The sequence below is a fragment of the Ursus americanus genome, chromosome 21 (assembly GCF_024610735.1).
Source record: "Ursus americanus isolate L20-20 chromosome 21, mUrsAme1.1.p, whole genome shotgun sequence".
NCBI lineage: Eukaryota > Metazoa > Chordata > Mammalia > Carnivora > Ursidae > Ursus > Ursus americanus.
The window spans coordinates 48,830,222-48,854,783 of record NC_142147.1 but is presented as its reverse complement, the minus strand read 5'-3'; the positions used below and the strand labels follow the sequence as shown (position 1 = coordinate 48,854,783).

At 54.5% G+C, this 24,562-nt stretch overlaps 2 protein-coding genes across 3 annotated transcripts in view; one reads left to right on the top strand and one right to left on the bottom strand.

Annotated features, from left to right (window-relative positions):
• Nucleotides 1-238: 238 nt before the first annotated feature.
• Nucleotides 239-12,470, top strand: SLC1A5 (solute carrier family 1 member 5). Its single transcript, XM_045776315.2, has 8 exons — nucleotides 239-1,404; nucleotides 4,284-4,326; nucleotides 4,696-4,743; nucleotides 5,646-5,812; nucleotides 7,464-7,697; nucleotides 8,460-8,654; nucleotides 8,788-8,922; nucleotides 10,706-12,470. Exons 1-8 carry the CDS (start codon nucleotides 842-844, stop codon nucleotides 10,938-10,940), a joined length of 1,620 nt encoding a protein of 539 aa, XP_045632271.2. The 5' UTR covers nucleotides 239-841; the 3' UTR covers nucleotides 10,941-12,470.
• Nucleotides 12,471-17,259: 4,789 nt separating this feature from the next.
• FKRP (fukutin related protein) overlaps nucleotides 17,260-24,562 on the bottom strand; it is an 8,900-nt gene continuing 1,597 nt past the window's right edge. Inside the window, exons 2-3 of one of the 2 annotated variants that reach the window (XM_045776324.2) lie at nucleotides 24,496-24,553; nucleotides 17,260-20,035 (exon numbers count right to left, since the gene is read on the bottom strand). In XM_045776324.2, coding sequence (XP_045632280.2) covers nucleotides 18,509-19,996 — 1,488 coding nt within the window. In that variant the 5' untranslated portion in view covers nucleotides 19,997-20,035; nucleotides 24,496-24,553 and the 3' untranslated portion in view covers nucleotides 17,260-18,508. The remainder of the gene's footprint in view (nucleotides 20,036-24,495; nucleotides 24,554-24,562) is intronic. The other variant, XM_087870935.1, reaches the window with a different exon arrangement.

Genomic DNA, 24,562 nt, shown 5'->3' with positions numbered 1-24,562 from the left:
GCTTCCCCTCAACGCCCCGCCCCCAGCCGGGCCCCGCCCCCGTCCCCTCCGGTGCCCCCGCCCCTCGCTATAGCTAGACTTCCTTCGTCCTTCTATGGGTGACTTGGCCAGACTCTGGCTTCAGCCCCACCTCTCGCACGCAGGAAGGCTCCGAACGCGCCTCAGCCAATCGGCGCCCGCGGTTCGCTCCCCGCCTTCTCAAGCCTCGCCCCTGCCCTTAATCCTGGCAGCTTCCGCCCCGTGGGCTCAGAGCCACGCGGCGCGGCCGGGAGCTTCTTTTCGCACCCGCCACCGTTACCTCCCGGGGTTCCGGACCGCCGCCTTCCGTACCCAGGGGCCCGGATCTCCCCTCCCGGACTCCAGAGCCTGGCTCCCCTCTTCCCGGAGCTTTGTCTCCCGCCCCCCAGGTTCAGGTTCCCCAGCCTCGGTTTCCAGGACCCCGGCACCCCGGATCCCTGCCTCCTGGATCTCCGCTACCAGGACCTGGCCTCTTGAGGACTAGAGCCGCGTGGACGTCTTCAGCCTTCCAGAGCCAAGGACCCCAGGTCCCAGCCTGATAAACTCCCGTATTCCCATCCCTGGGGCCGAGAAACCCAAGTGCTCCCAGATTTCGCCCGCCGGACGCAACCTGGGAGAGCAGAAGAGCCTCAGCGCCCAGCTTGGGGAATCTCAGACATTCCAGGAACCGAGGCGCTGTGAATTCCCAACTCCAGGGAACCGTCCAAAGTTCCAGCCTCCAGGCTGTGTTACAAACTCTCCGTTCTAAGGAACGCCCGCGTCCCAGGAAGGAGTCCCAAGCGCGCCCAGCTTCCAGGCGCTAAGGAACTCCGGGGCGTTCATCATGGTGGCCGAATCGCCTCGGGGAGACCCGAAGGGGTTCGCGGCGGCTGAGCCCACCGCGAACGGTGCCCCGACGTTGGTCCCTCCAGAGGAGCCAGGCGCGGCAGGAGGCGGATGTTCCCGGGACCGGGTGCGCCGCTGCCTTCGCGCCAATCTGCTGGTGCTGCTGACCGTGGTGGCGGTGGTGGCCGGCGTGGCTCTGGGTCTGGGGGTCTCGGGGGCCGGCGGCGCGGTAGCTCTGGGCCCCGCGCGCCTGGCGGCCTTCGCCTTCCCGGGCGAGCTGCTTTTGCGCCTGCTGAAGATGATCATCTTGCCGCTGGTTGTGTGCAGCCTGATCAGCGGCGCCGCCAGCCTGGACTCGAGCGCGCTCGGCCGCCTGGGCGCCTGGGCGCTGCTCTTTTTCCTGGTCACCACGCTGCTGGCGTCCGCGCTCGGCGTGGGCTTGGCGCTGGCCCTGCAGCCGGGCGCCGCCTTCGCCGCCATCAACGCCTCGGTCGCGACCACGGGCGCTGTGGAAGAGGCCCCCAGCAAGGAAGTCCTCGATTCGTTCCTGGATCTTGTGAGGTCAGACACCGCCCCCCCGGTGGAGTGGGGGGGGGAAAGGGGGTGCCTCAGCCACGTGGGGAGGGGACGCGTGTTAGGGATGGCGGGAGTGGCCACGTGAATAGGAGAGGGCATCCCCGGGGCCTGGGAAGACAGGACGGGATGGTGAGGGATGGTGATGGTGGCCCTTTGAGGGTCAGAGGACAGCGGGTGAGGACAGACCCCTGGGGAAGGAGGCTTCTAACGTGGGCGCCTGGAGACATAAGCAGGGACCCTACAAGAAGGAGATGATGAACAAGGAGGTCTTATAGAGGGAAGAGAGAGTGATGCTTGGGGAGTTTGTAGGGAGGGAGGGGACATAAGAGGGTCTCTTGGGAGGGGAGAGGATCCTGGGAGGCGGGGAGACTTGGAAGGGGATTTGGGGGCTAAGAGCCTTGGGATGGGGCTTTTGGATCAAGATTTTAGTCCAGGGTCAGAGGGCTTGTAACCCCTGGGTAAGGAGTCCATGGGGGACCTCGAGGAGATCTGAGTGACCTCCAGCCCCAGGACTCCCCACACTACGTGTCACCCGGACACAACCAGGTTCTTTTCTCAGCCTCCCTTCCCCGCCCAGTCTGGCAGCTTCCCTTTTATATGTTCCTGCTAACCCCTGCCACCTCGTCGACTTTCCATTCCATTTCCTCCTGTCTGGGGAGCCTGTCTGGGCTTTCCCTCCACCACCACTGCCCCCCCCCCCAAACCCACAAGAGGCTGCTTAGAAGGGAGCCAGTTAGAAAGGGAGCAGACTCTTTTCTTTCTGATCTCTGCTCCCCACCCAAGAATGGCTCTCCCCGTTTTGAGGAGGGCAGACCTCTGGGTCCACACGGCCTTGCCTTTGGGGGCTGTTGATTCAATATCTCCAGGCTGGTTGGGGACTTCCTGGAAGTGGTGGGAGGAAATGATGAGTCACGGAACTGGGTTCTCCCAAGCACTTGGGGCCTCCGGGTCGGCTGAGATGAGAGACTTGGGGGCAGGCTTGGTGTCTGGAAGTTGCAGTGGGTGGGCGCCTCCTGGCTGGGGGAGATTAGCAGGGTCCTGACCCTGCCCTGTCGGGCCTGGGCGGGTACAGGCCTTCTGGCCAATGGGCACACCCACTCGGAGACTTGATGTGTACAGGCTCCCGCTGCGTGCCAAAAGCGGACTGCTACTCGGCCAGCTCCCCGGAGGCTTAGCTGGAACATCTCAGAACCGCACAACTTCAGAGCCAGCTGGCACACAGCTGGACACACACTCAGCCGCAGCTGCGGCCTCTCACGCTGACGCATGGCCTTAACACCAGTTGTCACACGTGCACTCGCGCACACAGGATACTAGCATCCCTTGATGCAGCCACTCAGGTGGCAGTCACCACGCCAGTACATCGAGCGTTGCCCAAACATCCGTGCTCAAGAGCCCATGCACACCAACACTGTCCCACGGCTCTGAACACGAACCCGCACAGCTGTCCACCCACCTCCGGGGAGGGGGGCGCGGGGTGGTGGTGGGCTGGAACTACGCAGCCTGGGGCTGGGGCAAATCCCAGCTCGGCCACTTCCCAGCCAAGGCAGGTTTCTTTCTCTTTCTGTGCCTTGGTTCCCTCTTCTATAAATCGGGGATCAGAGGGCTGGCGTGAGGATCAGATGAGTGGATTTAGGGGCACCCAGGCGGCTCCGTGGGTGAAGCGTTGGACTCTTGATCTCAGCTCAGGTCTCCATCCCAGGGTCGTGAGTTCAAGCCATGCTGGGCGGGGAGCCTACTTACTTTTTATTTATTTTATTTTATTTTTTTTCAAAGATTTTATTTATTTATTTGACAGAGATAGAGACAGCCAGCGAGAGAGGGAACACAAGCAGGGGGAGTGGGAGAGGAAGAAGCAGGCTCCCAGCGGAGGAGCCTGATGTGGGGCTCGATCCCAGAACGCCGGGATCACGCCCTGAGCCGAAGGCAGACGCTTAACCACTGTGCCACCCAGGCGCCCCCTTTTTATTTATTTTTAAAAAAGATTTTATTTATTTATTTGAGAGAGAGAGAGTGCACAAGCAAGGTGAGGGGCCAAGGGAGAAGCAGACTCCCTGCTGAGCAGGGAGCCCGATGCCGGACTCAATCCAGGGACTCCACAATCATGACCTGAGCTGAAGGCAGACGCTGAACCCACTGAGCCACCCTGCTGCCCTGCGGGGAGTCTACTTAATAAAAAATAAAATAAAATAAATAAAGGAGTGCATTTACGTCAAGCACTTCAGGGACTGTAGACACATTTGCTGTAATTTTCGTCCCACTCTGAGACACAAGAGGCTGTTGTCCCACGCCCTGACATGCTCCCTGGGGTTGAATGCACGCCACCGCACAGATACACATTCACGACACAGACAGCCGTCCCTTGTCACTCTCTCGCTGCCTTTCTGACACACCTAGATCTTCCCCATACCCCCTGACCCACTCAGCTCGGCCCCTGGGGCCCGAGCTTTTCTCAGCCCTCTGGGAGGAAATGGCTGATGCAAGATGCCCAGGGTATTAAGTTTGCTGCCTGGGGTGGAGCTGAGGCCCTGGGTGACCCTGCCCGATCCTGCCTTGGGAAGCCAGCATTCCTCACATCCAATCCACAATCCCTTGGGGCTGGCCGGGGCTAGCAGGAGCTAGCAGGCCAGCCTGCAGGGCCCTAGCAGGTCAGCTCGGACTCCCCACCCCCTGGGAAAGTGAGCAGGCCAGGACCCAACTCTGCCTGCCCACACCTGGCCTGATGCTTGGGTGGGGTCCACTTCTGGGTGCCAACGGGGCCTCCAAGGTTCTTCCCATCCCAAGAGGCCAATGCGGCCCTTCAGACACCTAGCCTCCCCCTGGGGTATTTAATAACGTGCCCCCCTCTGTGTCTGTCTCTGCAGAAATATCTTCCCCTCCAACCTGGTGTCTGCGGCCTTCCGCTCAGTGAGTCCTTGGGGGTATGTCCCGAGGGGTGGGGGGCGGGCAGGGAGGGAGACAGCCAGTTGCCCCCACTGGGTGCCTGCTTTTGGGTGGCCTGTGAAACCCCTCCATTGCCTATCATCGAGAAAGGAGAATATGGGTTCTGAGCCCTTCCGGGTTCTCATTCTAGCTGGGTGGCCCTGGGCAAGTGCCTTTTCCTCTCTGAGCTTCTGGAAAATGGGCACATGGTATGAAAATCCCGCCTCAGTGGGGTTGCTGGCAGGATGCAAGGAGATGGTGTTTAGGGGTGCTTAGGAGCACTGTTAGCGCCAGGACGGGGTGGGAGAGCCCCGGGGGGGGTTGATACTGACTCTTTCCCACCCCCACTTGCAGTACAGTACCTCCTATGAGAACAGATGGGTCAACGGAACCAAGGTGAAGGTGAGAGCCGGGGAAGGGGGGCTGGGGCCCCATCCCTCGGCCCGTTGTTGGGGTTTTTCCATTTTGTTCCCACCCCAGCCTTTGTTTGCTCCCCCCACCGGTGTCTTCTGACGTTTGGTGGTATTTGTTTTATCCTCTCCGCAGCCGCTGCCCAATTTCTCTTTTCTGGTCTCTCCACTTTTGGCCCCTTCTTCTCCCTCCCCAGTGCAGACTTCTCTTCTGCCCCACCCCACCCCACCCTGCCCTGGCCCCCTCTCCTGTGGGCCCCTGGCTCCTCCTGTCCCACCTACCCTCAGCCTGGCACAAAGTAGTCTTTCCAAAGCACAAACCTGACCTTGTTTCTCCCCTACCCAGAGCCCCGTTATGCTCCCTAGTGCCCTCGGAAGAAAGCCCAGGCTCTTTGCCACAATCCGTGAGACCCTGTGAAGTCAGGGTTCTGCCCAGCTGCCCACCCAGCCTCTTGTCTTGACTGTGGCCGGCCTCTTCCAGCCACAGTGAATGTCCTGTGTTCCCACAAGGTGCTCTCATTTCCAGACTGTTGCACGTTGTTTCCCCCTCTCCAGAACCTTCTACCACCTCTCTTTATGTGATTAATCCTCCCGTTCTCCTGATCTCAGCCCCTTCCTCCATGAAGCCCTCCCTGATTCCCCCACCACACCACCCGCCAAGCGGGCATCCCCCCTCAGTTCCCACACTCCCCTGGGTTTCCCTATTCTAATCACTCTTGATGACAGGTCTATTTCTCGTGGACCTGGACTGTGAGCCTTGGGGAGAAGGGACAAATGAGCTCCAGGAGCTGTTTTGTCCGCTTTGGGTCCCAGCAGGGCCCAGGACAGGCCCTTAGTGACTGTGCAGGTTGACCGAGCAGCCTCCTCCCATCCCAATCTGTTCCTTCCCCAAAGGTGCCCATTGGCAGGGAGGTGGACAGTATGAACATCCTGGGCCTGGTGGTGTTTGCCATTGTCTTTGGGGTGGCCCTGCGGAAGCTGGGGCCCGAGGGGGAGCTGCTCATCCGCTTCTTCAACTCCTTCAACGACGCAACCATGGTGCTGGTCTCCTGGATCATGTGGTAGGTGGGGGGGGAGGGGAATGGGGATGCGGGAGGGGGCCACCCTCCGTCTATCTGCTCCTCGTAGCCAGATGGCCTGGATTCACACCCAGCGTTCACCGTCCTCTGGCTTTGTGACTTTACGCAAGTGACCTGCCCTCTCTGTGCCTCAGTGTCTTCATTATAAGATGAGGGCAGCGTTGTAGTCCGTGGGTGCCGAGACTTGACACCAGCACTTTCTGGATCCTCCTGGAAGTGACAAAAAGCCAGCCGAGCTGTGGCCACAGCTTAGTGAATGCATCTCCCTTGCAGAGATTTGAATGGGATCAAATGTCCCAAGTTACCGTGAAGATGACATGAGTAATAGGAGGTCTAGGTAAAGCACTTATAAAGTGTTTTCAATGTCTAGCACCTCCTGAACGTTCACTTATGTTAGCTATGAGCATGATCATTAGGACTTCCCACCTGTGTGCCCTATAACAAGTTCCTTATCGCACTCTGCCTTGGTTTCCCCATCTGGAAAATGGGACTGACAGTACCAGGCACAAATGAGTGGAAACTTCTTGGGACACCGTCTGACCTATAGCATGCCGACAGTGAACAGTATCGGCTAATATGTATCAAGTACGTCACTTGTGTAACTCCTGGGCACATGCCCCTGGCCGGAGCTTGGGCATTTGGCCAAACCTAGCTGCGCAGGTGGCTGGGCTACTGGGCCTTTCTTCTGTTACCAAAGAGGGGAAGGGGTTTGGGCGACAGCTAGCCGTAGTGATCAAACCGGGACAGCAGTTTGGGAGGCCTCCTGGCTGGGAGGCACGAGCCCCCCTGGGATCGTCACTCCAGGAGAAGGTGATGATAATTCCAGCAGAAGTTTATAGACCACTGTGTACAAAGAGCTTTCAGGGCACTTCCCGGGGCGCCCCACTTCCTCCAACATTCCTACGAGGCCGGTAGCCTTAATGTCCCTGTTTTACAGACCTCTTACATTTTTTTTAAAAAAGATTTTATTTATTTATTTGACAGAGAGAGAGACAGCCAGCAAGAGAGGGAACACAAGCAGGGGGAGTGGGAGAGGAAGAAGCAGGCTCCCAGCGGAAGAGCCCGATGTGGGGCTCGATCCCGGAACTCCGGGATCACGCCCTGAGCCGAAGGCAGATGCTCAACGACTGAGCCACCCAGGCGCCCCTACAGACCTCTTAGATTTTAAATAGGAGCTTGTGTGGGATTGTGGTAAAGATTCAGTCATGTCCAGGGCTCAGCTCATCATAAATGCTTCGTATCTGTGGGTTGTTATTAAGACACGAGCCATGGACTTTTTATTTCTCGTGATGTGGGGAGAGATTGTATCGGCTTAAATCGTCCTAGCTGCTTTAACAAACGAACCCAGAACATGTCAATGACTCACTCACGGGGGCCACGTGTTCAGTGCAAATCTGGTTAGTGATTCTACACCAAGTGGCCATAGAAACCCCAGGCTGCTTCATCGCCCTGCTGCGGTATTTTCAAGGGGAGAGAGCTTGGAGGATGGCAAGGAAGGTGCCCGAACTTCAAACGCGGCTCTGGGTGTTTCCTGCCCGCAAGGGAGGCCGTGGTCGGGCCGTGTACTGAGCACAGAGCCTGGTCCTGCGTGGACACATGGTCAGAAGCCGCAATCTGTCTCCTGGCCACTTAGGTATGCCCCAGTGGGCATCTTGTTCCTCGTGGCTGGCAAGATCGTGGAGATGGAGGACGTGGGGATGCTCTTCGCCAGTCTCGGCAAATACATCTTGTGCTGCCTGCTGGGCCACGCCATCCACGGGCTCCTGGTGCTGCCCCTCATCTACTTCCTCTTCACCCGCAAAAACCCCTACCGCTTCCTGTGGGGCATCGTGACAGCGCTGGCCACTGCCTTCGGGACCTCTTCTAGGTACGGCCTTGGGACAGACGAGTGCAGGATTTTTAAGCTTTAAAGGGACCTGGCGTGGGCATCAGATAGCTGGAGACCCTTGAAATTTTGTATTTGGGGACACTGGATCTGGGTACAGGGGCCATACTTTTGTGAGTTTCTCATAAGATTCTGGAACAACCTCCCCCCCCCCATTAGAAAACCACTGTCTTAGAGATTTCTTCTTTCCTTCCTGAGAACCCCTCCTGCTCCACAAGGCCTGGCCTTGGGGGACAATGGTCTAGCGCTCCACCCTGGATCCAGTCTCTAGGAGCCCCACCCTGGATCCGCTCTCTAGGAGCCCTTTCCAGCCTCTTCTAGGCATTTTGTCCACTTGTGCCCTCAGCACCTGGCCCTCCCCACAGCAGCGTTCCCAAGAGAATAGCAATTCTTAGCCAAGATCTGTTATTGGTGGAGCGGGTAGGGAGTGTAGGTCAGTGAGCTCCGAGGCATTATAGAATTTAGGCTTGAATTTTTGTGTGTATTTTGCAGGATAGCAGTCTGTACTCTCCCAGCGGGTCCAGGACTCCTATATTTTGGAATCCTGGCATTCTGCAGGATCCCAGAAGCCTCTGGCTTTGGGAAAAGAAGGGCAGGGAGGGCTGGGGAGGGCTGGGGGTGGGTGGGAGGGGTCTAGGCTGGTGGGCGGAGCCTGCAGTGCGCTGATTGGCCAGTGGGTGGTAGGATGGGCGGGGCTTCGGCAAGGGGCGGGTCACATACGCTGACTGACACGCCTCCCCTCAGCTCTGCCACGCTGCCGCTGATGATGAAGTGCGTGGAGGAGAGGAACGGCGTCGCCAAGCACCTCAGCCGCTTCATCCTGCCCATCGGTGCCACCGTCAACATGGATGGTGCGGCGCTCTTCCAGTGTGTGGCCGCGGTGTTCATTGCACAGCTCAACCAGCGATCCCTGGACTTCGTGAAGATCATCACCATCCTGTGAGTGTGGGGCGGCAGCGGCCAGGACCCCCGGCCCATCTGACCCCTTCCCCGAGAATGGACACAGGCTGGAGGGAGCCAGCTTCTCCCGCTACCGAGGCCCCTCTCCTTGACCTCCGCGCTCTTCCCCCAGGGTCACCGCCACGGCGTCCAGTGTAGGAGCTGCGGGCATTCCCGCCGGAGGCGTCCTCACTCTGGCCATCATCCTGGAGGCAGTCAACCTACCGGTTGAGGACATCTCCTTGATCCTGGCTGTGGACTGGCTAGTGTAAGTGTGGCTTTGGGGCTTCAGGGGCCTAACGGGTAGCTCTCGGGGAAAGGGGGTGAGCAAGAGGGTCATTGAGAGTCTGTGGGCAGAAGAGGAGAGGAAGAAAGGGGATGGTATTTTGAACATTGTAATCAGTGGGAAGGAAGGCATCTTGGGGGTTCTAAGAAGGACCCCAGAGAGGGAGTGTGCCCCAGTGGTTAATAGCACCGACTCTTAGGCCAGGCTGCTTGTGTTCAAATCCCAGTGCCACCTCTGATAGGTACTATGACCCAGGTCGAGTCCTTTATCTCGTCTCAGTTTCTCCATCTGTAAAATGGAGAGAATAGTATCTCCTTGAGGATCAGATGACATAAACATGTAACTCCCTTATAAGAGCCCCTGCTAAGAGTTACTGTTTCTCAGCCACATCGCTCCTAGGTATAATGCCAAGAGAATTGAAAACATGGTCACAAAAACTTGTACGTGATCATTCATAGCGGCATTATTCATAATAGCAAACAGGTGGAAACAACCCAATGTCTGTCAACTGACGAATGGGTACATAAAGTATATATCCATAACAATGGAATATTATTTAGCAATAAAGTGAAATGAAGCATGGGCACATACATGCTATCACGTAGTGGACCCTTGAAAACCTCATGCAAAGTGAAAGAAGGCAGAACACAAAGGACCACGTATTGTACGATTCCATTTCTGTGCCATGTCCAGAATAGGCAACACTATGGAGTGTAGATTAGCAGTTGGAGGGGGGCTGGGGGAGGCGGAGGGAATGGGGGATAACTGCTTGGTGGGTGTGGGGCTGTCTTTTTTAGGGCAATGAAAACGTCCCAGAATTAAATAGCGGCAATGGTTGTACAACTCTGAATATACTAAGAACTGCTGGGTGGTATACTTTTTTTTTTGAGAGAGAGAGAGAGAGAACATGTGCATTCGTGAGGGAGGGGGCACAAGGGGAGGGGCAGAGGGAGAGAGAATCTTAAGCAGGTTCCACGCCTAGTGTGGAGCCCGACGCAGGGCTTGATCTCATCACCCTAATATCATGACCTGAGCTGAAATAGAGTCAGACATTCAACCAACTGAGCCACCCAGGTGCCCCCCGATTGTATACTTTTAAAGCGTGAATTTGGGGCGCCTGGGTGGCTCAGTCGGTTAAGCGTCTGCCTTCAGCTCAGGTCATGATCTCACGGTCCTGGGATCGAGTCCTGTGTTGGGCTCCCTGCTTGGTGGGGGGTCTGCTTCTGCCTCTCCTTTTACCCCTCCCCCCTGTTCGTTCTCTTTCACTCTCTCTTTCTCTCAAATAAATAAAATCTTTTTTTTAAAGGGTGAATTTTCTGGTATATAAATTATAGCTCACTTCTCTAAAATGGCACACACAAAGTATAAAGAGGAAGTGAAAAGAGATCTTCAGGATTATAAGTAGAAAGGCCTGAGTGAGGAAGTAGTATTTCAGGGGCAAGAAGAGAGGTGGATGGGTCTTCTGAGGCCCCAGGAGACGGAAGGTGGAGCAAGTGTGGGATACCTTGGGATTCCACAGGAAAGAAGAGAGAGAGGGGGCCTCTTGGATTCTGGATGAAGAGATCTTTGATGTTCTAGGAGGAAGGGATACTTGGGATCCTGTGAAGATGGAGGGATGAGCTGGGTCTAGGAGTCGAACAGGGTTCCATGAAGGATGGCGCCATGGGGACTCCAAGCTTTGGGGGGAGAAGCAGGAGGAAAGCGAGAGGGTTGGGCCCTACCCTCTCCCCTCCCACTCACTTCCCTGTCACTCCTGCCCCTTTAGGGACCGGTCCTGTACCGTCCTCAACGTGGAAGGTGATGCCTTTGGCGCGGGACTCCTCCAAAATTACATGGATCGCTCCGAGTTGCGCAGCTCGGTGCCAGAGTTGATCGAAGTGAAGGGTGAGGCGCCCTTGTCTTCACTGCCCATCCCCACCGAGGAGGGGAACCCCCTTCTCAAACGCTGGCCGGGACCTGCTGGGGATGCGGATCCCTGCGAGAAGGAATCAGTTATGTAAACCCCGTAGGGAGGTTCCCTGCCCTGATGGAGGCGCTCTGAACATGGGGATCAGGAACCGGGGCTCTGGAGACCCTGCCTGCACTCTCAGGGGATCCAGGGGCCCCCGCCGCTCTTCCCACTGCTCGGACATCAGATCTGGGAGGCCTCAGTGCTGGGGTATATGTGTGTATGTGTATCTTCTCCCCACATCTTCCCCAGCCCTCAATTCCTGTTCCCACGCAAGGCTAGGAAACAAGATGGAGAAATAATGTCAATGTGTCCTTCTGGGCTCCCCCTCTTAGGGCACAGGTCGTCACATGGACTTCTGCCCTCTTTGAGAAGAAGGATGTTCCAGTGGGTTGCTGGCTATTTTGGTGGCTGTAGTTGTGTGTGTGTGTGTGTGTGTGTGTGTGTGTGTGTGTGTGTGTGTGTTGTGACTCTAGGGTACATCCCACCCTGTCCCCAGGCCCTCTGTTCCCTCCACAGTAACAGAAACACTCCAGAGGACCCTGCCGGGGTGGGGGAGACCAAGGACAAAGACTGCTGTCACTCCAAAGGACCTTTTTTGAGCAATAAAATTGTCAAGCCTATCTCATCAGATGTGTTTAAGGCTAAAAGCACGAGCCACACAGAAAAAAACAAACATGATAAACTGGGCTTCGCTGACATAACAAGAAAATACCTGTTCATCAAAAAACACCACTGGAAAAACCACGGTGGGCTGCCAGCGCACACACTTGGAAAGGCAGAAAGCAAGTACCGAGTGTGGCCGAGGAGGTGGACTGATTGGACAGGAGCCCCACGCGCTGCGGGCGCGAATGCGTAACAGTCCAGACACTTTGGAAAAGTCGCTGGGCAGTTTCTTAATCAACATACCTATACTTAAACCAAGCAGCCCAGGAGTCCCCCTTAGCAAAGAGAAAAGAAGACCTCCGCCCACCCAAAGCCCAGTACGCAACTGTCTGTAGCCACTCTCCCTAAGTGCCAAAATTTGGAAATGTATCCATTGATAGTAGAATCGTTCCCAGGATGGGATGGCCATGCAGGAAAAAAAAATGTACGGTCTATTCAATTTGGATGCATCTCACAGATAACATTTTGAGTGAAAGGAGCTGGAAATAGTTCATGCTACCTAGTTCCATTTCTATGAGGGTCCGGAACAGGCTAAACTGGTCTGTAGTGAGAGAAATCCAAACCGTGATGACCTAGGAGGGTGACTTCAAGCCTGGGAAGGCGTCCAGGAAATCTAGCAAACGTTCCATATCTTGAGACAGGTGTTGCTTAAACAGACCTAGATGCTTAGAAAAATTCACCTGTACACTTAAGATGTGTGCATTTTAGCCTGCATAGACCATCTTCTCGTTGAGAAATTTCATACGACTCCTGGGAAGAAATTGATTTTCCAGTGTAACCACCTACATAGGAATGCGGGTGTCCCCCTGATACTTGAACTCTCACTCTCCGGACAGGACAGTGCCCGTAAGGACTTGTCCCCTCCCTCTTTTTAAACCCCGAATTTGCTATTTGAATAAAAACCCCTGCTGTGCAACTGTTCTTTTTTTTTTTTTTTTAAGATTTTATTTATTTATTTGACAGAGATAGAGACAGCCAGTGAGAGAGGGAACACAAGCAGGGGGAGTGGGAGAGGAAGAAGCAGGCTCCCAGCGGAGGAGCCCGATGTGGGGCTCGATCCCAGAACGCCAGGATCACGCCCTGAGCCAAAGGCAGACACTTAACGACTGCGCCACCCCGGCGCCCCTGTGCAACTGTTCTTAAGTCCTGTTGGAGTCCAGGATGTGGATGACATCAATCGCGCCTCACGTGCTCTGACGATCCTGCCTTGTACATTGCTGAAACATGTTACACATTACTGATCGTTATCTACCCCTCCCAGGGCCCTATGTGGGCCCCTGCCAGGTGCCTGGAGGCACCACCAATCTGAGTCCAATTATAGATGGTATCTTGAGAATCTTTATTTTATTTTATTTTGGTTTATTTAGTTACATCTCATGATCATTGCAGTGGGGACGGAAAATATAATTCATATCTGATTCTGTGCAAAATTGTGTATCGCACACAAACATAACCGCTAATGAGTTCATTAAGTGTTTAATAATGAAGTAATTGGCGTTTTCAATGCTTTCTATTATGCCAAAATCCTTGGTGGGTGGTTATAAAAGTGTTTTAAGGGTTTTAATGGTATTTGGGGAAATTGGTTGGGGTCGTTGGAAGGAGCTGGGAGTGCATTATTTTCCCCACTTAAAATAGTTGTTCATCTTCAAATTTTCTATTTAATGCTTTGGGGGGAATGGGTCAGACTTAGATTATGAAGGATGCCTGTTTAAAGAGAGGTACACACGCATGTGTAATATATTGCATATCCTATGTATACAATATGTATACAAAGGAATCCATAACTAGGCCAAGTTCCAATTTCCCCATTTTTCTTTTTTTTTTTTTTAAGACTTTATTTATTTATTCGACAGAGATAGAGACAGCCAGCGAGAGAGGGAACACAAGCAGGGGGAGTGGGAGAGGAAGAAGCAGACTCATAGTGGAAGAGCCTGATGTGGGGCTCGATCCCAGAACGCCGGGATCACGCCCTGAGCCAAAGGCAGACGCTTAACCGCTGTGCCACCCAGGAGCCCCCCAATTTCCCCATTTTTCGATTCCATTTTCAAGACTTGCTGGGCACATGCCACTAATTTTGCCTAAGATGCTGGTCTGGGTCATTTAAAAAGTCTGGAACTGTTTCAAGCCTCCTGTGTGTGGACAGGGGCTCCCAGACCTGGTGTCCACTAGCATGTGCACTCCACGAGGGAGCCATCTCTGTCCTGTTCACCACTGTCGGCCCGGAGTACAGCATGGTGCCTGGCACATGCGGAATGAATGAATCGGGCTTCATTCAGCTACAGCGCTGCCTGGCTAGAAGAGGCTGTCACCTGGTTGAGGTCCTGCTTCTGTGGCCTGCCAGCACTGCCTCCTTGTGTAAGCACGGTGGAGTCTCGCCCTCTGGTGACGATGGCTCTGTTATGCCTCTCCCAAAGGCCACTGTGAAGGTTACATAAGAACAGAAGGAAAAGCACCTGGACGGCCACCCTCCCGGGGCCCTGCTCGCACCTCCCTCTCCCTTTCTCCATCCACCCCTGTTTTTGGGACACCCCTCTTGCTCCTTCGAAGGAGCCTGGCTTGGGAGGGAGTGCTCACACTAGCCCTGTGTTGGGCTTGGACCGGCATTCTAAAGACTCATAGTAACGGGATGAGGGGGCTGGCAGGCGCAGGGGAATGACAGCTTTGTCTCTCCTTGCGACAATGTTTCTGGGCCTGTCGGACTCCCTCCCCCAATCTGCTTTTTTTGGGGGGTGGTCAACCTTATTAAGGTATAATTTGCATACAATAAACTACATCCATTAAAGTAGGTAATCGGATAAAATGGACAGATGCAGAGTTAGTGAAAACCACCACAATCAAGATACACGATATTCCCACCCCACCCCCCAAATAACCCGGTGCTCCTTTGCATTCTATCCCCCCCTCCGCCCCCAGGCCCAGGCAACCACTGATCTGCTTTGGGTCACTGAGGATTAGTTTGTCTCTCAGAGAATTTCGCATTAGTGGAATCCTATAGCAGGTGGCTTTTTGTGTCCTGCTTCTTTCATAGCATAATGCCTTTGAGATTTAGTCATGTTTCTGCACGTATCAATTTATTCCTTTTCGTGTTTTTTTTTTTAAGATTTTATTTATTTATTCGACGGAGATAGAGACAGCCAGCGAAAGAGGGAACACAAGCAGGGGGAGTGGGAGAGGAAGAAGCAGGCTCATAGCGGAGAAGCCTGATGTGGGACTCGATTCCATAACGCCGGGATCACGCCCTGAGCCCATGGCAGACGCTTAACCGCTGTGCCACCCAGGCGCCCCATTCCTTTTCGTTTTTAATCACCGACGAGTATTGCACTGTCTGGGTGTACCAGTCTGTGTATGCAGTCACCTGAAGTGGACACTGGGTGGTTTCCGGTTTGGGGCTACTGTATACAAGGCGCATTTGGACACAGGTGTTTTGCCTGCCATCGACTTTCCATAGCAAATCTTCTGTAACGCCCAGAAAGGATACACGAATATTTACTGCTTGGTAAAGGGAGCAATGCATCCAACAGCACTGGAGACATGAACCTCCTTCCTTCCGGCTGTGCCCCGTGTTAACCCTTTGGCTGCTGGGGTGCTGGAGGGGAGAAGTCCAGGGAGTCCCCATGGAGAGCCAGGGGGGTAATGATGGGGGGAGGGGTCGTCCATGGCGATGACCATTTACCAACAGATCAGTAAGCTCTAATGTGATATTTTCATGTTTTAATCACCATCGTGGCCACAGCCGTGCATGTGTTGGCTTGAATGTCAGCTCTGGGAAAATCCTCTGGGCTCTGCTGAAATGAAGGTCGTAGATAGTATAACCTACCTGCACATGATTCACATGATTTTATGTTATTTATTTTTTGAAGTTGTTTGTTTTATTTATTTATTTATTTATTTATTTATTTAGTAATCTCTACCCCCAACGTGGGGCTTGAACTCACGACCCTGAGATCAAGAGCTGCATGCTCTTTCCGACTGAGCCAGCCAGGCACCCCTGCCCAGGGCTCAGATAATTTTTTTTTAAAGATATTATTTATTTATTTGACCGAGAGAGCCAGAGAGCGCAAGCGGGGGGGGGGGGGCATGGCAGAGGGAGAAGGAGAAACAGGCTCCACCCCACCCCCCAGCAGGTGGCCGGACGCGGGGCTGGATCCCAGGACCCTGGGATCATGACCCGAGCTGAAGGCAGACGCTCAACCAACGCTCAACCAACAGGGCTCCGATCATTCTTAACCGGGTTTTGGTTACTCTGCACTAGTATGGATGTGCTGGTTTTTACAATATCGAAATACTTCTGTTCTGGCTAATCGTACGAGAGGAATTGAGAAAGCACTAAAAGGCAGTAATAACACATCCTAATATAAACTCATTAATTCAAGTTAATTGTTGCAATAGGTCTTCTGTTGTACGATTACCCAGTCGATGATAAAGGTACTGATTACACAGAGCTGTCAGGCAATATTATAAGAGCTACAGAAGTTTTTAGTCTAGTTGTTGTTAGTTCAGGAACAAGGAAGAGAGGAGAAAACGCCAAAACACTGTGGATAGTGCTAAGAAAAATTCTTTATCTGCTGAGACCCCAAGTCACCTAATGGCACTCGGTTTAATGGGAAGTTGCCAGAAGCACTGGATGTGGTTCTCTTATCAAATCACAGCTAAGCCAGGGTTATTTTATATATATTTTATATAATAAATTAAGTAATTAAATAAATGAATATATATGTGTATGTGTGTATATATATATATATATATATAGCATATCAATCAAGAAATTGCACCACCAATTTCTAAGTAAGTTTCTAGATCAAACAAAATCATTGCATGATTTAAGAATGATTTGAGCTTCAGCTTAGGTTCTTGGCAAACAAGTCAAAGAAATATGTATCTAGAGAGAGAGCGTTTCCATTCTTCAGAGAAGAAAAAAGAAATATTTAAACATTTTGATGCATATATTAACATATATATTAATTTATATCATCATACCAGTTGCAAAAGACTTCGAACATCACACTTCCATGAATGTCCAATGGGACACCTCAAAACCGGGCCGGTGCTTTATTGTTCGGAGACATCCTGCAGTATTATGACATCTCCGCCCCTGGGCTATGCCTCCCAAGAGCCAAAAGCACCACCCCATCCCAGTGATAACCCAAATCATCCCCATATGTTTCCAGAATGCTCCATGGAAACCCAACAGTCTCTGGGAGCCATTTGCAGGTTCAGTGGCTAAAAATAGAGGCTGTGTTCTAAGAAGTTGGACTTTGGATGTCTGAGCCACGTTTGAGATTGGGCCCGACTTGCATTACCTTCTCTTGCTGGTCTGTGACGCAGCCTCCTCCAAGGGCTTCGTGCTTCTGCAGTATCACCCATCCCCCACACCCAACCTATAGGTCCGAGGAGGCAGTGACTTGCCTAAGATCACAAGGAAGTAAGTGGCCACGCTGGGAGCCAAACCCAGCCTTGATTCCTGAGCCCTTTACCACTCCAGTGGCTCACAGCACCCCTGTGGGGTGAACGTTCATGACCCGCATTTCCCAGGTGCAAAGCAGAGGTTCAGAGAGGCAGGGTCACTGTGGCCCAAGTTCCCAGTGGGAGAAAGTGGCAGCACTGGGTTTTGACCCCAGGCCTCTCATGCCTCAGAGCCCGTGTTCCCAAAAGCTGGCTACACACACCCAGGGGGTGTGCAGGACAAGTCACCGAGATGAGCCAAGTAAACAAAAACCTCTATATTTATTTTAAATTTTAAAATGGAATAATTTAAGCCTTATTACTCATATACAGAACGATCGTAGTACCTGTATATAATCTATAAATAAATACGCATATTGGGGATGCTTGCCCAAACAGCGTTTACTCTTGGGCGCGTGATGACAAAAGGAAGGCCACCATGGCTTCACCTGCTAAGTGGTGGGGCCTGCCGGGACCCCCCTCTCATGTAACGTTGCTAGAGAGGGGCAGAGCATCCAACTTCAGTGTGGGCTCCAGCCTGACTGCCCGGGTTCAAGTCCCTGCTCCGTCACTTCCTAAGCTGTCTGACCTTGGGCAAGTGACTTTCCCATTCTGGCCTCTGTGTGCTCGTCTGTAAAATGGGAATAACAGCAGCTCGCGCCTCAGAGGGTTGAGGTGAGAGGTCCATCAGTGAATCCTTGTCAAACGCTGAGAAGGATGCCTGGCAACACCATACGTGCTGAGTAATGTGAGCTATGATTGCTGTTTACCCCGCCTTGCAAGCGGGCTAACAGGTGCAGGGCGCTAAAACAATGAGGTAACGCAGTTAATACGGAGTGGGTCTGGCATCCAGAGCCCGGTTCTTAACCACAGCAGCAGCTCAGGGCTGAGTCTGTTTCCCCCTCTGTAGGATGGGGTTAACAGCAGCATGCACCTCACAGGGCTCTCCCAGGAGGCAAGGAGATCCCATTCTGGAAGAAGGGAGATAGCCATTCTTCCCCGCCAGGACCAGGGGATTAGAGAGCCCAAAGTCTCAAGAGTTAGGAAAGCTACCGGAGGAGGTCCCGGGCTTACCCGGGCCTTGGCCCCAGAGCAGGACGAAGGCGCCCTCTAGTGGCCGAAGCAACCCCAGCCACCAAGCGCCCGGCAGGCTCTTTGTGAGCTACGCTGCGAGGGCATTCACTAAATCCTGGAGGAAACGGACACGCCGAGAAGCTGGGACACTCGCCCACGCCTGCATAACGAGTAGGTGGTAGAGCTGGGGTTTTAATCGCGGCAGTCCAGCCGCAGAACGTACACTTCTTCCTCTTTACAAAGCTGTCCGTGCTCTAAATAAAACCCAAGCTCTTGGAAATCTTGGGCAGGGCATGTCTTCGAACTCCAGGACCGTGCTGGGCCTCACCAGGCAGCTTGGCATCCCCGGCCCGCCCACCAAATGCCAGCAGCACCAAAGCAAAGGACAGCTCCCCGTGCACGCGTGTTCTTCACACCCCAGGAGCGGGGGCTGGAGCTTCAGCCGCTTCCTGCCAAACTCAGGAGTGACGGGTTGGGGTACTCGGGGTTCTCGATGACCCCGGGGCCAAACTTGAGCTCCAGGAAGCGACGGTAGTTGTTAGGCGCCTGAGCCACGAAGCCAGCAAAGGACAGGGGCACGAGAGGCTGCAGGAAGTGTTCGGGGAACTCGACATCCTGCCGGTGGTCCAACCACGTGTCCTTGGTCATGACCCCGTTACGGGGGTAGAAAGGCCACAGGTCGACGTGCAGGTGGTTGCTCTCGCTGTACTGCACGCGGAAGAAGTCGCCCTCTACCGCCTTCTCCCACACGAAGCCGCGCTCGTCCACCACCGAGCCCGCCTCGGCCCCTCGCAGCTGCTCGCAGTTGCCCACGTCCTCCAGGTAGATGCCCAGGTCCACGTCGTAGTCCCACGGGATGATGTCCCCGTGGCGGGCAGCCCCGAGCAGCGAGCCGCCCTCCAGCCAGTAGCGCACGCCCGCCGCCTCCAGCACGCCCACCACATAGCGCGCGGTCTCCCGCAGCGCGCGCAGGCAGCACGGGGGCGTCCAGCGCTCCTCGTAGAGGTAGGCCGGCGTGTCGCCCACCACCGTCCCGAAGCAGCGCGGGGTCTCCTTGCTGCAGCCGAACCACTCGAGGCGCCCGCCCTCCCCGCTCACCAGGCGGATGCCCAGCGAGCGCAGCAGCGCCGCCCGCCGCGCGCGCCCCTCGCGCTCCGCCTTCCAGCGTGCGTGGGCCGTGGCCAGGGGAGGCTGGCGCGCGGCGCCGAACGGCTGCTCCAGCAGCTGCACCGCCCAGCCGCGCAGGGCCGTCTGCAGGAAGAGGCCGGTGCCCACCGGCCGGGCCAGGGGCGCCGACAGGTTGAAGAGGTCACGGGCGCGCAGGAGCACCACGGCGTCTCCGTCCAGGGCGTCGCAGCGGGGCGCGGAGGGCGCGGGGCCATAGCGGGCCGTCCATTCCCGCAGGCTGACGTTCAGGGCCAGGCACCGGGCAGGGTTGGCCGAGGCGACGGGGGCGGCCACCAGGCGAGCCCCTCCCGCCCGGAGCACCTCCACCATGCGCTCCAGCTGGCCCGGTGCCTCGGCCCTCGCCCCGTCGGGCACCAGGGCCACGAACTCGGTGGCCACATAGGTCTCAGGGCGCGAGGCCGCGGCGGGCCGGTCCAAGGCGGGCTGGAGCAGCGCTAGGCGAACGTTGGGAAGGCGGGGCAGGGCCAGGGGCGGGTAGGGGAGCGTGTCGGCGGCCACCACCACTGGCTGGGCTGCGTCCTGTTGCAAGAAGGAGTCCACCAGCTCAGGCACTGCGTTGTCAAAGGCTTCGAACTCCCGCACCAGGACGGTGACTCGGGGGCCGGCAGCAGCTCCACGGCGGGGACCCCGGGCCCGGGAGTTCCTGGGCTGGTGCTGCAGCCATGAGACATAGAAGAGGACCAGGAGGTTGAGCGTGATGGCGGCTGCCAGGGCAGCCTGGCAGCGGGTGAGACGCATGGGGCCACAGTCAGGCCCTAGCTGGGCTTCCAGGGCATCCTGGGGAGGGGAGAACGAAAGGGGAGGCTGGAGCTGGTTGTCAGAAGCCTCCTGCCCCACCCCCACCCCTCCCCTCCTCAGCGCTGCCCTTCTCTCCCATCCCTTTCTCTATTTGGTTTCAGCTCCGACTTCGCCTCCTCCAGGAAGCCCTCTCTGACCTCTCATCCACCCCCTCTGGGCTCCTTCAGCTCCTTGGCTTCTCCCACCCTAGCCCACCACTCCACCCCATTTCTGCGTGGGCACAGGTATCTGTCCTCCCACTGGGCAGGTTCTGAGCTTGGTTCAATCACTGCTGGTCCCTAGTTCCACCCAGCACAGAGCCTGGTGCTCAGCAAGGTTTTATCGAATGATTTACCTTCCCTTCTTCCTTGTTCAATCGCACCTACTCTTTATCCTTTTCTTTGGCAACTTCTCATTCAGGTTCCGGTTCACTTATAAATGTCCCACTCCATTCCCAGGCCCAGCTTGTACCTTCTGCTCCACCATTCCCTCCTCCAGGAAGCCCCCCCTGATCTGTCTCTCCTGTCCCTCTCCCACTCTGGCTTGGGCTCCAGGGTGAGGCTGCTGCTTCAGCATTGGCCTGCCAAGCCCCTCCCCCACGGTCCCCTTCGCACTTCCTCAAATCCTGTGCCATCTGGTCATCTCCTTCCCGATGGTCAGCCAGATCGGTTTGGTTTTGCAAGGGAAGCTAGAAGTGTTTTCTTAAATCACAACTATCCCAATTTTTAATATTGACCAGTAATTGATTAAAAAACAAAAACCAAAGCAATTTTACCATGTGTTAACTAACCAGAATTTAAGTAAAAACCTGAAATTAAAAAAAATACCTTGAATGCTAAGTCCTACCAAATAATAGATAAAAAATAAAATAAAAATAAAATATCTATATCTATCTATCTATTTTAAAGATTTTATTTATTTATTAATAGAGAGATAGACAGCCAGCGAGAGAGGGAACACAAGCAGGGGGAGTGGGATAGGGAGAAGCAGGCTCCCAGCGGAGGAACCCGATGTGGGGCTCGATGTGGGGCTCGATCCCAGGACTCCGGGATCACGCCCTGAGCTAAAGGCAGACGCTTAACGACTGAGCCACCCAGGCGCCGCTATCTATATATTTTTTTAAAGGGGACTGGGCAGCCTCTTAAGATACGTGGCTAGGGGCCATCGGACACACCCACCCTTCCTTCATCCGCGGCACTCCTAAGCAACCCCCAGATGGCGCTGTCACCCTGTCCCCATCACAACGCGAAGCTCTGGCTGGTTTCCAGCACCTGAGGTGTAACTAACTCTCTGGGCTCAGCAAATACTCAAAAAAAAGTTTCCCCATGAAGGATTTCCACAGGTTTCTACTCCTCCCAGAAAGCGGACATCAGAGACCTGGCTAATCTTCCTACCTCCTCAATACTTTTTTTTTTTTTTTTAAGATTTTATTTATTTATTTGACAGAGATAGAGACAGCCAGCGAGAGAGGGAACACAAGCAGGGGGAGTGGGAGAGGAAGAAGCAGGCTCATAGAGGAAGAGCCTGACGTGGGGCTCGATCCCAGATCGCCGGGATCACGCCCTGAGCCGAAGGCAGACGCTTAACCGCTGTGCCACCCAGGCGCCCCCTCCTCAATACTTCTGACCACAGCTCCCCCTTCATTCCTGGTCCACCCAAATCCCCACTCAGCCTCCCCTGGTCTCTTGACCAAGTCCGCTCCTCGTGACACCCGGAGGGGTCTTCATAAAGCACAAACTTGACCTCTCCCTCCCTGAGCAGAACCTGCCATGGCTACCCAGTACCCTGAGGAAAAAGTTCAAGTTTCTTACGACCTCCCGCAAGGCCTTGGGTGACCTTGGGTCTCTTGCTGGCCCACCAGTCCAACTCCATCTCCTGCCATGTGTCAAACTCTGCCTAAGCCACCGTGGACTTTTCCTCCAACAGATGTTATTTCTAGGCCTCTGTACATTCTGTTCTTTCTGCTTAAAAGATTTCCCTTCCCGGACACCCCTTCTCCCCATGCTTCTTTTCTCCTGGAGAACTCCTCCTTATGCTTTAGGCCTCAGCTCTGATGCCTCCTCCCCCAGGAAGCCATCCCTGAACCCCAGGCTTGGTCAGAAGTCCTCTATGGGCTCTGGAAGCCCCTGGGCTCCCCATCCCAGCCCTGCCCATTCTGGCTGGGTATCATCTGAGGATGGGTCTGTCTGCCCTACTAGACTGTGAGACCCGGGAGGGTAAAGCCAGGGCTTCCTCGATCACCTCTGTGTTCCTAGCCCACGGGTGGGCGCTGAAAGTGCACCTGGTGGAAAACTGATGCCCAAGGCCAGGGTTCTCGGAGTCTAGAAGGCCTCAGGTTCCTGAAGCCAGACTCTGTACTGTGGCTTGGGGCCCCGGGTCTTCCTGCCTCCTCTCTCCTCTCTCTCTCTTACCAGGAATGGCCTCCTACCCCTCTTCACCTGTCCCAGGTCTGCCTGTCCTTCTCGGACCCAGCTCGCTGGCTCTTAAGAGTCGGAGTTGCTCTTTAAAACCTTGGAATCACCTTCTGGATCTTAGACTGATTCTTCCTTCGGTTCTTCCCTCTTTGTGGAACTCCTACAATATGCCAGGCATTGTTCTAGGCACTGGGGACCCAGCAGCGGACACAGAGCACACAGAGACAGACAATAACCCTGACCTCACATTACTGGGGGGGGGGGGGAGCGGGCTCTGGAACCATAGAATCTTCTGGGGTCTTCAAAATCTTAGAATCTTAGAGCTTATGTACACAGAAGCACAGGAGAGACCACTGATGGTTCTAGAATCTTCTGAAGATTCTAAAGAGACCATCTTCCTGCTCTGTTCTCATCCCCCCCAGTCTGTTCCCCACTCAGCCCCCCGAGGGATCCTGTGAAAACTCAAATTCGATTTGAGTCCTGCATCTGCTCAAACCCTTCTGTGGATTACAACTCACTCAAAGGAAAAGCCAAAGTCTCCACCGGGGTCCGTAAGGTCCCACGTGATCCCTCACCCTCTCTCACTGACTTTGTCAGCTCCAGCCGCACTGGCCACCAAACACCAGTCTTCAAATACTCCCAGGGCATTGCGGCCAAAGCACTGGCTATCCCCTCTGCCTGGACGCTCTCCCCCAGGTATCTGCATGGCTCCTCCCTCATGGCCCTCTGCTCAGATGTCACCTGTCCAGTGAGCCCTTTCTTTGTCCACTCTTTTTCCAAATGCATCTCCCTATCACCTACAAATTTCCTGTGCCCCATCCCTGCATTCTTCTCCCCTAGTCGTTATCACATAGATTTTACTTATTATTTTGCTCAGTGCCTGGCATACAGCAGGTGCTCAATAAATGTGTGTGGCACGAATGGCTGACTCCAGTTGTTCCAATGGGGAAACTGTGGTTCAGAGACAGAAAGGACTCAAGGAGAACCCTGATCTCTACCGCCCAGGCCCTGGCTCTCGCCATGCCCTGTCTGGCTGACTCTGGGCCAGAGGTGCCCAGAAGGACAGAGGACAGAAATCGGGTCCTCAGAGACCAGTGGGTACTATAGCCAGACCAGCAGGTGAGGGGACCAGAGAAGAGAAAGGAATCATCCAGTACCCTAACACGGTTGGTCCTGGCTTCCCCAACTATAAGGGCTCAAAACTCCTTTATGGAGGCAAAGGGTATGAAATGATGATTCTGAAGGTCCAAATGTTCTGTTTCTCTGACTCACAATACGATGATAGTATCAACAATTCTAGCTGCTCACAATAGGCCGGATCCCTTTCTAAGCACCTTACTTAAATTACCTTGTTCAATTTTCATGTTCTGATTACATTTCAAGATGAGGAAAAAGCACAGAGAAGTGAAGTCACTCATTCAAGGCCACATAGCTGGGAAGTGGTGAACCCAGGATTTGACCCACAACACTGGCTCCAGAGCCATGTTTTCAACCAATAAGCTCTGCTGTCTCCCTTGGGTCCACTCAGACAGCCCAGCTCACTGTCCACCTTCAGTGAGCGTTCTGCGGCCCTAACCTGACAGGTGTTTTCAAAGCTGAATATGGCACATTACTTAATAAATTCAACCCATTAGCCCAAAAGACAGATATTAACTGAGTACCCTGTGTGCCAGACCCTGTGTTCTGGGGACAGGGAAAGATCGAAGCAGTCACTGGGCAGGGCCTCTAGAGGTAGGAAGATAAAAATCACACACAGAACTTCCAGATAGGTCAGGAAACCAGCGGGGAGGGGGGGCTGTGATAGAGAAAAGGTGGTCGGGGGGGAGAGGTCAGTAAAGCTGAGACTTTGTCTCTCCATTCCCCACAAAACAATGTAAGCGGATCTGGATTCACTTTAGGCCTGGGTTCACCTGGCCTGAGCTCTGCTCGGGACTGAGCCTCAGCTGCTGCATCTGTGGAATGGGAACGTGACAGGCAAAGAAAATGAACGATATAGGGGAAGGGCAGTTTCCACAGGAGTGCTGGTGACACTGAGGAACGTCTTACCTCCTCGGTTGCTGCGGGAGCTCCGGGTGGGCAGTTCCAGCCCAGCTCAGCCGCACTGCTGAGGGAA